Raw genomic sequence first — 13,179 nt, 5'->3', positions numbered from 1 at the left:
ACGCTTAACTATATTTACGTTCTCTTAATCACTCTCGCGATTTAGATGACACGAGATTTTACACCACATGTTCTGAAAGTCAAGATACCGGCTAATAAAAGAAAATCTGACCATGGATCCTAAAAAAATGGGAGAAGCTCTTGGCCGCATGAAAGGCGGTGGAGGCAAATTTGCAGGAGCTGGTTTAGGCCTCTTAGCAGCCGCTGGGGGCTTATTTGGAATTGCAAATTCATTTTACACTGGTTAGAAATGTTACATCAGAAAAGGGTCACCTTATAATAATTTCAGTTATGTAAACAAATAAAATTGTCTCTCTATTTTACACTGCGATAATGTCACATTTAACTACTATTGTCAAAATGATAGAAACATCATAGACAACGACAACTAGTTGGCAAACTGGCATAGTTGTCAACGAACTCAAACTTTTATCTTCCACATGCATGCACATGCAATTATACACTTAAGGTTCATGTGGACCCTATGCCATGGCAAAAATGGCCGTATTGTCACCTCAAAATTTACTCTGAGTACAGACAAACCTGTGTATCTGTAAAAAAATTCAGGCATAGCATGCCCTATATAAAAATGGCTACAGAGCTCCAGATAAGAGGGGGGATAGGACCTTTATCGGGACTCTTGGATCGGGTGTTTTTAAGCTCGGGATTTCGGGATTGACTCTTTCGGGATCCGGGAATCCTTTTTTTCGGATTTCGGGATGTCGGGATTTGCTTTATTTAAATTCGGGACCTCGGGATTTCGTTTTTTCAAGTCCGGGATTTCGGGATCAAGACCCCTCCTATCCCCCCTCAGATAAGAATTCACAAATTGGGGTTTTTACCCACCATTTTTTTATGTAATTGGGTGATGGTATCGGGATCGTTCGCCCTGATTACATGTTTGCCCTAGGTTCGTTCGCACTGAGTTTGTTCGCCCTGGTAATCCCTTCGCCCTGGGTTCGTTCGCCCTATTTTCATTTATGATCATCAATATGTATATGTTACATTAATGAAAGAAATATATATTTATATATATTAAAATTTATATCTATTAAAAGATAAAAACAGAATATTAATTAAATAAAATTATTGGCTTCATTGTTACACTTTATTTTATAATTACTTTTAATTACTGTTGAATTTTGATTGCTGATTAGGTTACATAATAATTTGAAATCTTTGATATCACTGAGTGATTGGTATATGAATTGTCTTTGATGGATTAATAATGAAAATAACATTTTTCTCAAATAAAATAGTCAGCTTTGATGGGATAAAACACTGATGTACAAATTGTTAAGCATGAAAAGGAAATTATTTTCGCAGCTTGGCTTCTTTGATCTCAAGTGTGTTTTTACAAATTTGTTATATATGGAAGTGGATTATGGAACCGGTGCACATACAGATACTAACTTAGTTCTCAATACCTTGAAGTCACAATATCTTGTAGTCCTAAAATTTACAGGAACTTATAACCTAGTAGCAGCTAGCTGTAGACAACATAATACATCGTAAATATTCAATTAAGGAGGCTCGAGGGTATAAAAATTTCAAAAAAAAATTAAACATTTGTTTTTCATTACAAATTTTATTCATTACCTTTTGTAGTTGTTACTTTATCATATGGTACAAAAATCATTCAAAACAATCAATTTGTGTTGGCCCCAGATGACTTTTAAAATGTATACATCATTGAAAAAGTTCCAAATTATCTCCCTTTGGTGGAAATATGCCATTTTTTGGCTTTAAAATTGAAATATCTTTTTTAACTCATCAGTGACCTATACTTTTTAATATAATTTCCATCATCCAAGATGGCTGCCTGCGGGGGGCTTAGTTTAACATAGGACCCTATGCGAAATGCAAACAAAAGTCTTCTTCTAGAGAACCACTGAATTGAATGAAACCAAACATAGCATAAATGTTCCTTTCCTAATTTATATAATGAGGTGCTGGCCAAGTGTTGTTACTTTGTAGCCAAATTTTATCTTTTTTATATGATTTCAAAAACCCAAGTAGAGTCAGGTGAGTGATACAGGCTCTTGAGGGCCTCTAGTTTTGTACATGTTATACAGGTGCTTACCTGAATATCCATGCTTCTTTGTTGATTGTTTACAAGGGTGACAATCGGTAAACTTTTGCTTAAAACACAACCCTTAATTAGCTGTCATATTTTCACAATATCACTGACCGTGTGAAATAGTTTTTTGACGATTATACAAAATGGATCAGTAAAAAAATATTAATTTGTGCACAGAAGACTAAGATAAAGATTATTACTCGTTTCATATGACTTCAGTTTAACATTTCTGTATAGCTTACAATTAATTTTAGGCAGAATATTTTTTTATTCAAAACAGTGCTGATGTATTTTGTATAAACTTCAGTGCATTTTGTTAAAGAAAATTACTGACACAAATGTAACATCTTTCTTCTTTTCTATATCAGTTGATGGAGGTCATAGGTCAATCATTTTTAGCAGAATCGGTGGAGTACAGAAACAAATCTATCCAGAAGGATTACACTTTAGAGTACCATGGTTTCATTATCCCATTATATATGATATCAGAGCAAAGCCAAAGAAGCTAACTTCACCAACAGGAAGTAAAGGTAAGGATGCCAAGTAAGGTAGACAGGGCACCAGACTGAAGTTAATGAGAGAACCGAATTAAAAGAAAAAAAATGGTAGGGTGCACATGTAACAGGGAACATCATGGAAAGACTTCTGAAATACTTTCTTTTGGTTTAAAGGTTATGTGTCATGAAAAAGCACAGCAGAAAAACTCATATTGATCTAAACTCACATTTTAGACAACATTGTTAAATCTTAGGTTGTCTAATGTTTTGATGTTAGACCAACAGTATACATGGTATAAAAATGATAATAAAAATTTTGCTATTTTTTTATTATTTTTTTTTAATTGATGACATATCACTTCTTTGAATTAAACCAATCAATGTTGATTAGTTCATTATAAGTTGGCGAAATCAACATTACTTTATATCCTCTCACTCAAAATTAAAAAAGGCCACTTTAAAACATTTAAACAGCATCATGGCAAGGAAGCTCAAATTATTACCATGATGCTGTAGAAAACTAAAATCATTTGAGTTGGAGGAAAGTTTTAAAAATTGGTAGTAATCACTGAATTACATTTATGGCCATAAAGAAGGCTTTAGAAATGACTTTAATCAATAGTTTATATCTGCCAAGGGCGAATTTAGGAATGAAATAGATAAAAGAAGATTTGGTATGAGTGCCAATGAGACAACTCTCCATCCAAGTCACAATTTTTAAAAGTAAACCATTATAGGTCAAAGTACGGCCTTCAACACGGAGCCTAGGCTCTCACTGAACAGCAAACTATAAAAGGCCCAAAAATTACTAGTGTAAAACCATTCAAACTGGAAAGCAAAGGGTCTAATCAATGTCTAAAAAATTTACTAGTGTAAAACCATTCAAACAGGAAAACCAACAGTCTAATCAATGTCTACATGACTAGTGTAAAACCATTCAAACAGGAAAGCCAACAGTCTAATCAATGTCTACATGACTTGTGTAAAACCATTCAAACAGGAAAGCCAACAGTTTAATCAATGTCTACATGACTTGTGTAAAACCATTCAAACAGGAAAGCCAACAGTCTAATCAATGTCTACATGACTTGTGTAAAACCATTCAAACAGGAAAACCAACAGTCAAATCAATGTCTACATGACTTGTGTAAAACCATTCAAACAGGAAAACCAACAGTCAAATCAATGTCTACATGACTTGTGTAAAACCATTCAAACAGGAAAGCCAACAGTCAAATCAATGTCTACATGACTTGTGTAAAACCATTCAAACAGGAAAACCAACAGTCAAATCAATGTCTACATGACTTGTGTAAAACCATTCAAACAGGAAAACCAACAGTCAAATCAATGTCTACATGACTTGTGTAAAACCATTCAAACAGGAAAACCAACAGTCTAATCTATGTCTACATGTGAAAAATATAGCACCATTTTAAAAAGATTAAAATTATTTTAGATTTACAGATGGTGAACATAACTTTAAGAGTTTTATACAGACCAGACCAGAAATTCCTGCCAGAAATCTATAGGCAACTGGGTTTGGACTATGATGAAAGAGTATTGCCATCAATTTGTAATGAAGTAAGCTGAAACATGCCCATGATTGAACATTTAAAATTTTTAAATTGAAAGCTCAATTTAATAACACATGATTAATTATAAGATATATTTTATGGGGTTAATGGAACTCTGTTCTGATTAAAATGGGTAAAAAAACACACGAGGTTGATTAATCCTTAAGTTCGATCACATTAACTCTTTTAATTAATATGCTTTTCCAAAATTATTCAAGAAGCAGCATTTGGTGACCTTTAAGAAAATTGTCAAAACATTAGAAATTATCATTTTTTCATGGGTGATTTACTGGATATAGTATGTAAATCTGGAGTAGACTTGGTAATTTTGTGAAAATGCAAAAAAAGATGTTGACAGACAACATTTTTAAAAGCTGCAGACAGGAAAAGGGTGTTGCGTTTCTTAAGCCTTGATATGTATGACTTAAAAAGTTTTGTTACTCAAATAATTTTGACATGCAGAGAGCCTGGCGATCTCTTATTCAATAGATCATAATCAGTAGTACCCACAATGTGATTTAGCTAATAATAGTTTTTCTCTCAACGGTTTTAGTTTTATATGCTTTTTCAAAAGTGTTCTTTAAAGAAGTTGTTAGCAAAAAACTAACCTACTTGTCAAATTCTTGCTTTAGATTTGCATATTTTTAGTAATCAATTCAATATTTAGAGAAAATGAAGTTAGAATTTAGATGGATGTAATAATTGTATTTTGCAAAAAGGTATGATTCTTGACATTGTTTGTGATGGTTTTCCAGGTTTTAAAATCAGTTGTAGCTAAATTCAACGCTTCACAATTAATCACACAGCGCCAACAAGTCAGTTTACTAATCAGACGAGAATTAAAAGAGAGAGCACAGGACTTTTACATGATCTTAGATGATGTATCAATCACAGAACTAAGTTTTGGTAAAGAATACACCGCTGCTGTAGAATCTAAACAGGTAGGTAAACACAATAAATGGAGAAAACTCAAGTCCTTAGAATCAATAACTGTAGTTATCTCCCATTTATTAAAAGAATCCTACAAAACAAAGGGGAGATAATTCAAGTCATTAGAACCATTTAAATGCAGTGAGGGCTATTCCAGAAAAAAAATGTATGGAGGGGTTGGAAGGCACTTTTTGTCAGTACCCGCCACCCAGACAATTGTAATTGAGACTTACAGTGCATTATAGTGTGAAAAGTTGCTCTGATACCCATCACCCATGTATTATTAATATAATGTGCCTTCCAACCCCAACCCCCCATACATTTTTTTCTGGAATAGCCCTTATCTCCAAATTATGACAAAAAACAGACAAATTCACTCCTGTGAATTGCATACTTACTAGCTATTTTCTATCAACTTGGTTTTATTTTAAGGTTAATTTTGCAGAAAAAAATCAAAATATGTATAAATACTAAAAAGAAAAGGGAGACATCTTTACTTCTTATAACTAAATGAATACTGTTATCTCCAATTTGAAAAAAACAAACATAGCAAATCCACTCTTGTGATTTTCATCTTTGTTTATTTCTTCTTGTATAAATGGGTTTGTACATAAACTTTATGAAATTCCGTGTAGATTAAAGGAGTAGGTCAAGTAAGATCCCTTTTTGGCCCCAAAACATAGCAATTTTACAAAATTATTAAAATGTAAACTTTTAGTTATTTATTTGAAAGTAAAATCCTTCTGCTACATAAATATGGGCTTAAATGAAAGTGGCTACATTTGTGTTCATTTTTAATATTGGAATGAAAGTTGTATTTGATGATAATACATAACATACAGTATAAAGGTTGAGGATGACCATGGATGTGGCCACTTTCATTTTTGACAAAAACCATCTGAAAAGTGGCTTTTTTGGGCATATTTGATAGATTTTTCATATTTAAGCTTGAAACTGAGCATTTTTAATGACTAACGTGAGGGTAACCAAATTGCACAGAGTACCCAAATTACACCTATTTAGCAAAAATAGCAACGGAAATCTTCCCAGATTTTATAGAGACTAAACAATTTGTATTTTTATGATTTGATACTATGCACAACATAGGTAAAAATATTTAGATATACACAAAACGTTCACAGTATTTATCAACAGGTGGACTGTTTACTGAAAAAGCAAAATGTACGGAAACGTCGCTCATCAAAACGTCATCTTTTTAAAATCAGCAAGTACAATATGTTACAAGTATCCATTTCGTAAAAAATGAAGAGTAAGCATGGACTTATATCCAATTGTTCAGAATATTTTAAGAAATAACAAAAGCTCGATTTTCAGACTATTGACGATGCGAATTTAAGCATGGATGTGTACTCCTCATTACAGAATCATTGATGGTTTGGAGGTTATTTCAGACCAATTTTTCTATGATTCCAAATGAATTCAAAATTAAATTGGTGAAACCATATAGTAAATAATGATACATCTACAAAATAAACACATACTGAAAACTTTTGTGTGAATCATATATAAACGTAGGTTAAAAAACTGTCAAAATAGGTGCAATTTGGGTACCCTCACGTTAGATCAGTTAAAACGTTCATGTTAACTAATTGAATCAACTGAAATAGACACTTAAGTGTTTAAAAAGTGTCCAAAATCTTTTCATCAGATAAACCTGAAATTTGAGGCCAAAACCGGCCTTGCTTAAATTGAGGTGAACATATGATTTTGCAGAATTGTTCTTCAGTTGCCGTTAAACTTCAAAAATTCATAATGTTTCAAGTTACATAAGCATGTTTGGAACTTGCCTATACAATTACCTTGTGAGCATGCATTTTTTTCAAGCCCAGCACAATACATACATGTGATTCTTCCGGTGGGAGTTAAAATCTCCCGCTTTTCAGACCCTCTTCCGTCCCTCCCGTTAAAATTTGAAATCTTCCGCTTTTTGAAAATGTCAATCTCGAAAAAATTTCCGTAGACATTTCTGTTTACAAAACAGATAGGACAGGGAAAAAGTCCGAGAAACTCTAAATTGATATGGAAAAAGTCCGAGAAAAACGGGAGTTTCCTGTAATGGAATTTGTGTCAAAAAGGTAAATACTAAAATAGGAAAATAGCCTCAAGTAATCAATGAAGGTGTTAAGGATTATAGACTGTATATACAACTATAAAAGATGATTGGCATTTACCTAGTAATCAACTAGCTAGTTAAATATACATGTCTGGATGATTAAAAGTGATACTGACAATGGAACAGTTGTATAAACATTGACTTTATAAATTGTGATGCTGTTGAAAACATGGAACACACTTAGTTTATACTGAACCTCAAAGACAATAAAATCAACTCAAATATGATATTTATGTCTTGTCTTCTATCTAGGCCAATGGAATACCTATATAAGTGTGTTTGTCTTATAATTTGACAAAAAACAAACTGTATCATGTTATCACCAAATACATGTACCCCAGAATAATATTAAAGAAGACACAGTATCTAGTCAAATTTAAAAATGATGCAAGTCCAGTGCCAAGGGTCAAGACAATGCTTACTACACTTCATGCAAAGCTGACTATGGGGCCCTAATTACTTGACCAAAAATATGGAGACAGCTACCCACCAGAAAGCCCACAACTCTATCAATTCAACACCTTCTTTTACAAACATGTTCAGTAGTGGTACTAAAGTTGACAATGTGGCTAAAGCAGAGGTACTTTTTGCCAACTATGTATGATGGATGATCACTTTATCTTTGAACTATATATGATGGCTGATCACTTTAACTTTGAACTATCATATGATGAATAAATATTTGACCCCCCTCTTATCTTCTATTTTACTGAGTATAAATGGCTATGCAGGTGCTTGAAGGTATGAAATCATTGGGTTTTTTTAACAAAAAAGGAAGATATGCAGTTTAAACACACACAAAAAAACCATTGCGTACGTCGATAAAAAATCTCCAGTTATGAGGCCCAAACTCCAGCTGAAAATTTCCAAATCTCCAGTTGTGGCTTGACAACTCTGTCACATGTATGACAATATTTCTATGTGAAAAAAAATTGACATTTTTTAATATGCTGAAATTTGAAAACTAAAGTTTGTACTAACACACACTAGAATTCTCCAATGGTATATTTGCTTCATTATGTTACTTTGTTCCCTAATCTTTGGATTATTTATTGATTTTTTTCATGCACTGTTTTAGGTAGCACAACAAGAGGCTCAGAGAGCTCAGTTCGTCGTAGAGAAAGCCAAACAAGAAAGACAACAGAAAGTTGTACAAGCCTCTGGAGAAGCTGAAGCAGCTAAACTTATATCCTTTATTATTATAAATTTATTGTGTCACATGGTTCTATCTAGGTCATTACTAAATGATATTTTGTCTGAGATAGCTTATTTGTAAATATAAAAGAATGAATATGTGGTATGATTGCCAATGAGACAACTTCACACAAGAGATCGAGTGACATGGAAATTAACATTTTGGGTCACTATACAGCCTTCAACAATGAGTAAAACTTATACTGCATAGTTAGCTAAAAATAGTGCTGTTCTGCTTCTTTTTTGGCAATTCAGTATAGATTGTTTTACACAGGTTTCTCTTGGGACTGCTTTTAAACAAAGAAAGTATTATACTGGATGAGTCTGAATTAGAGCTGGTCCAGGTGTCCTTGCTGTGGACTTGTATCCACAAATCAAAATATCTATTGAAAAAAGAAAAACCATTGTATTCTAAACCTGTGGTAACTTTGGCAAGTGATGAAAACTGCCCATGTAAGAGGTCGTTGACTGCTTTTCTAAACCAGAGTAAAATCATTGTCTGAAATCTTGGTGGACATATCTTAGTTTGTATGTCTGCTGTAAGGCCGGACATATACAGGGGGCGCTGTCATTCAATATGGCTGACTCAAGACATAGTCTGCTGTGGATGATGGAGCACAAAGTTGGGGGCAGGATTGTTATGGGATGCATTGTGGGAAGGGTGTTTATACAAGCAGTCAATGGTCTATGAGTTCTATCTTTAGTAATCTGATGCCAAAAGTTACACAGTTACCCTTTATACCCAATGTGTCTGGTTCCTAGTTTGTTACATAGTTCTACCCTGCTTACATTCAAGGGTATTCGATCAAAATCAAATATTAATATAGATTCCTACATAGGTACTAGTGGATACCAGATTTATCCAATGAGATGGTTAAAGTTGTCTTATTTTTTAATTTTAGCCTTGGCCAGATTGTATAATGTGATAATCCACATGTAACTATGTAAGAATCATGTTTCTCTAATTATTGTTTCATGCACCATGTGTTTCAGGGGAAACTGAAGAAATACTGTGGATTCATTTATTTTCAGTGGTTCCAATTTTCTTGGATTGAGGAAAACTTGCATATTTGATTTCGTGGTGTTTCAAAAGTCTGCTTAAACTCGTATACACAATTTGTAATTTGTTGGACATTTGAATTTGTGGTTATAGGGTTACCTCAATATCCACGAAAATTGATATCCAACGAATAATAATGAATCCACAATACTGGTTGTTTGTTTGTGGGTCCATCTGTCTGTCCAGTTTTGTTAGTGCTCTCACTTCAACAAATCTTGCAAGATTTTTATGAAAATTATATCATAGGTTTATATCAGCAATGTCTCATATAAGTTCTAAAATCAGTGTTGATCAATTATTTCTAAAAGTGTTATGCCACTTAGAAACATTAATTATATGGAAAATTGCATTTTTAGTCCTCTACAGTTTTTGCCTGATTTATGAAACTTATATTATAGGTTTATATAAGCTTGGACAACTTTATTACTATAAATTTATATATACAACTTTGAAAATTAATCCGAATTTGAAATTTAAGCTAAAAAAGAGGGCCATTTTAGGACCTTACCAACCATACTCCTTTGCGGAATATGGAAGGCACTTATTAAATTATTAATTTTTGATAAATGAAAATCCCCTTTAAGTGCCTTCCATATTCCTATATTCTTATTTAATATTGACTCACAAGCATACTATTAATTGTCTTAAAGTATTCAACCATCGTACCTGTTTTCAGTCACCATAGTAATCAGGCAAATGATGAAAACTGCTTATTTAGGAGGCCATTGACTGCTTTATCAAACCAGAGTAAAATCATTGTCTGAAATCTTGGTGGACATATTTTAGTTTGTATGTCTGCTGTAAGGCCAGACATATACAGGGGGCGCTGTCATTCAATATGGCTGACTCAAGACATAGTCTGCTGTGGATGATGGAGCACAAAGCTGGGGGCAGGGATTGTTATGGGATGCATTGTGGGAAGGGTTCTTTACAAGCAGTCAATGGTAAATGATTTCTATCTTTAGTAATCTGATGCCAAATGGGATATAGTGTAAATCATATTTTTATGGGTACCAATGTAGGGACGTTTTTAGGTTATCATTTAATGAAGAATTAATTTTTCAACCTTCACCTATCAAAATAGGGTACCTTTATGTAGCCAAATAAAAATTGTTAAAATACCAACAATCAATCATTATAAGACTGCTTTCCTTAACTTGCATACATTGGTGAAGCTATTTCAATAAATCCTGGATACTTGAAGTTAAGAAAAATCAGAGCATCACAGAGTATATCTAGAACGGTAACTAAAAATATTATATAGTATCATTTAGAGTTATATTTGAATAGTCCAGTATGATCGACTGATTAATAATTATGAAGTAATTTGCATTTCAAATTAGTTATGCGTTAATTTGTATTTAACCAAAAAATAAAGAAAAGCTATATCTAGTCTCAAAGGACATAATTCTTATTCTGGATATATATATATACTGAGCACTGACCCAGGGATATACATAATGGATTTTAAGATATACTTTCCACATAAATCCACATGTATCGAAATCTATTTGCAAACGCTATGCTGATTTTATTAACCGGATTTTTGTGACAAAAATGTCGGTTATTGATTTGGGGATGTACGGCGGGGGGGGGGGGGGGGCAATCAAATGTTGTCCGTGCATTAACTCATGAACCGTTCAACCAAAGCTTTTAAAATTTTAATATGTTGTTACTGACAACTAATTATATAAATGAAGGTCAAGTTCAATAATGGCGATTTACCGTTCAGGAGTTATGGTTCTTGAAAGATTGAAAAATGGAGTTTCCAGTCGTGTCCGTGCATTTACGCATGAACTGTTCTACCAAAGCTTCCCAAATTTTAATATGTTGTTACCGATGACAAAATGGAGGTTAAGATTAATAATGACGATTTTGACTTTTACTGTTCAGGAGTTATAGTTCTTGAAAGATCGTAAAATGGTGTTTCCATTCACGTTGTTGCATTTACTAATGAACCATTCAATCTAAGCTTTTCAAATTTTAATATGTTGATACTGACTACAAAATGGAGGTCAAATTTGATATTGACGATTTTCACTTTCAGCATTCATCAGTTATGGTTCTTGTGATATTGCCAGGACATAAATAAATGTTAATAAATCCGGTTTGCTGTCGTTGTGACAGCCTCTTGTTGTTTAAAAAATTGCAATTGAAAAAAAAGACTACAGAACTTTTATTTTTATTTGGATGCATAACAAATATAATTACTGCACAAGAGCTCAGAAAAATCTTCTTAATAAAGATAAAATAAAATTCAACAAAAGTCCATTAGTACAAAAAATGTAGTAAGAAATAAGGGTAACAACACAAAGTGATGCTTTATTTTAAAAGAAAAAGACAGTAAGAAACTATGAAAATAAGAACACTGAAAAAGATGTGATATAAATGCCAATGAGACAACTGTCCACCAGAGACCAAATGATGTAAAACAGGGAATCTGCGGCATATTTTTTTTTGTGATTGCAAATCCCCTTTTATTAAAGGGTATTTTGTCATGTTTTATTCTTTAGTTTTCTATGTTGTGTCGTGTGTACTATTGTTTTTCTGTTTGTCTTTTTCATTTTTAGCCATGGCGTTGTCAGTTTATTTTAGATTTATGAGTTTGACTGTCCCTTTGGTATCTTTCGTCCCTCTTTTATATGGGTTCATTGTAAAATAAAATTGAGAATGGAAGTTTGGAATGTGTCAAAAAGCAGTAGACCATAGAGCAGACAACAGCCAAAGGCCACCAATGGGTCTTCAATACAGGGAGAAACTCCTGCACCTAGAGGCGTCCTTCAGCTGGCCCCTAAACAAATATGTATACTAGTTCATTGATAATGGACGTCATACTAAACTCCCAATTATACGCAAGAAACTAAAATTAAAAACCATATAAAACTTTTTATAGTTCAAATTTATACATGTTATAAGCATTATATAAATATAATTTATTTTAATTTTTACATTTTTATTAGAACAATCATTATCATTATTTTGTTTTGTTTTGTAGCTTGCCCAGTCACAGAACCGTGTGTACTTGACTGCCAACAACTTGATGTTAAACATTACTGACAAAGACTTTGATTCTATGCTGGAACAGTATAAAACCAAGAAATAGTGTCTGAACTTTGTAGACTTTGTCTGAACTGTGCTGGAAATTATTATAAAATTTGTAGGACTTGCCTACAACAAACAATGTCAGAGAGATTTAAGAACAAATAAATTCCTCTTTTTTAAAGTTTTGTAAATTGACATCCCTGTAACCACCGTAACAGTGAATTGAACACCTGCTGACCACAAATTAAAAAAGTGGAGGGATTTTTTAGTCAAAATGGTTAGTGATCCAGTGTGTTGAACAAAACTTCAATGAAAATTATGATGTGAATTTTGAAAATAAAGAAAAACCTCTAAGTAACTCAACAAATAAATCTGTGTTTTTTAGTGGATATTTATCATGTTTATAGATTTATTAAATCAAAAATTGTGGAAAAAATTGTTTATCATATTAAACTAGAAAAATAACCACCTATTTATATATATGCAATGCCTACACGTGTAGAAGAGCCTTATATTTTTTGGTCTGTCTGTTCATCCATCCAACATCTGGCAGTTTTTTTGTCAAAGTGGGTTTATGAGGTTTATGATGAAATTATACATGAAAATGTGATAATGCTAGAAGTGAACTGATAATGTAATGGACATAAATACTCAAAGAGTTGGAAA

General features: G+C 32.8%; 1 protein-coding gene and 2 non-coding genes across 3 annotated transcripts; all 3 read left to right on the top strand.

Moving 5' to 3' along the window:
* The first annotated feature begins 45 nt into the window (after window positions 1-45).
* Window positions 46-12,867, top strand: LOC143057197 (prohibitin-2-like). Its single transcript, XM_076230454.1, has 7 exons — window positions 46-242; window positions 2,448-2,609; window positions 4,036-4,160; window positions 4,909-5,098; window positions 8,300-8,403; window positions 10,637-10,714; window positions 12,467-12,867. The coding sequence occupies exons 1-7, from the start codon at window positions 113-115 to the stop codon at window positions 12,572-12,574; spliced, it is 897 nt and encodes a 298-aa protein (XP_076086569.1). The 5' UTR covers window positions 46-112; the 3' UTR covers window positions 12,575-12,867.
* LOC143057970 (small nucleolar RNA U85) lies at window positions 8,842-9,128 on the top strand. The gene has a single exon (XR_012972894.1). It is a non-coding gene; the product is annotated as a small nucleolar RNA U85 (small nucleolar RNA).
* LOC143057968 (small nucleolar RNA U85) lies at window positions 10,163-10,449 on the top strand. Its single transcript, XR_012972892.1, has one exon. It is a non-coding gene; the product is annotated as a small nucleolar RNA U85 (small nucleolar RNA).
* Window positions 12,868-13,179: the final 312 nt, after the last annotated feature.

Source organism: Mytilus galloprovincialis, chromosome 13, assembly GCF_965363235.1.
Source record: "Mytilus galloprovincialis chromosome 13, xbMytGall1.hap1.1, whole genome shotgun sequence".
Lineage (NCBI taxonomy): Eukaryota > Metazoa > Mollusca > Bivalvia > Mytilida > Mytilidae > Mytilus > Mytilus galloprovincialis.
This window is presented reverse-complemented; position numbering and strand designations above follow the sequence as displayed.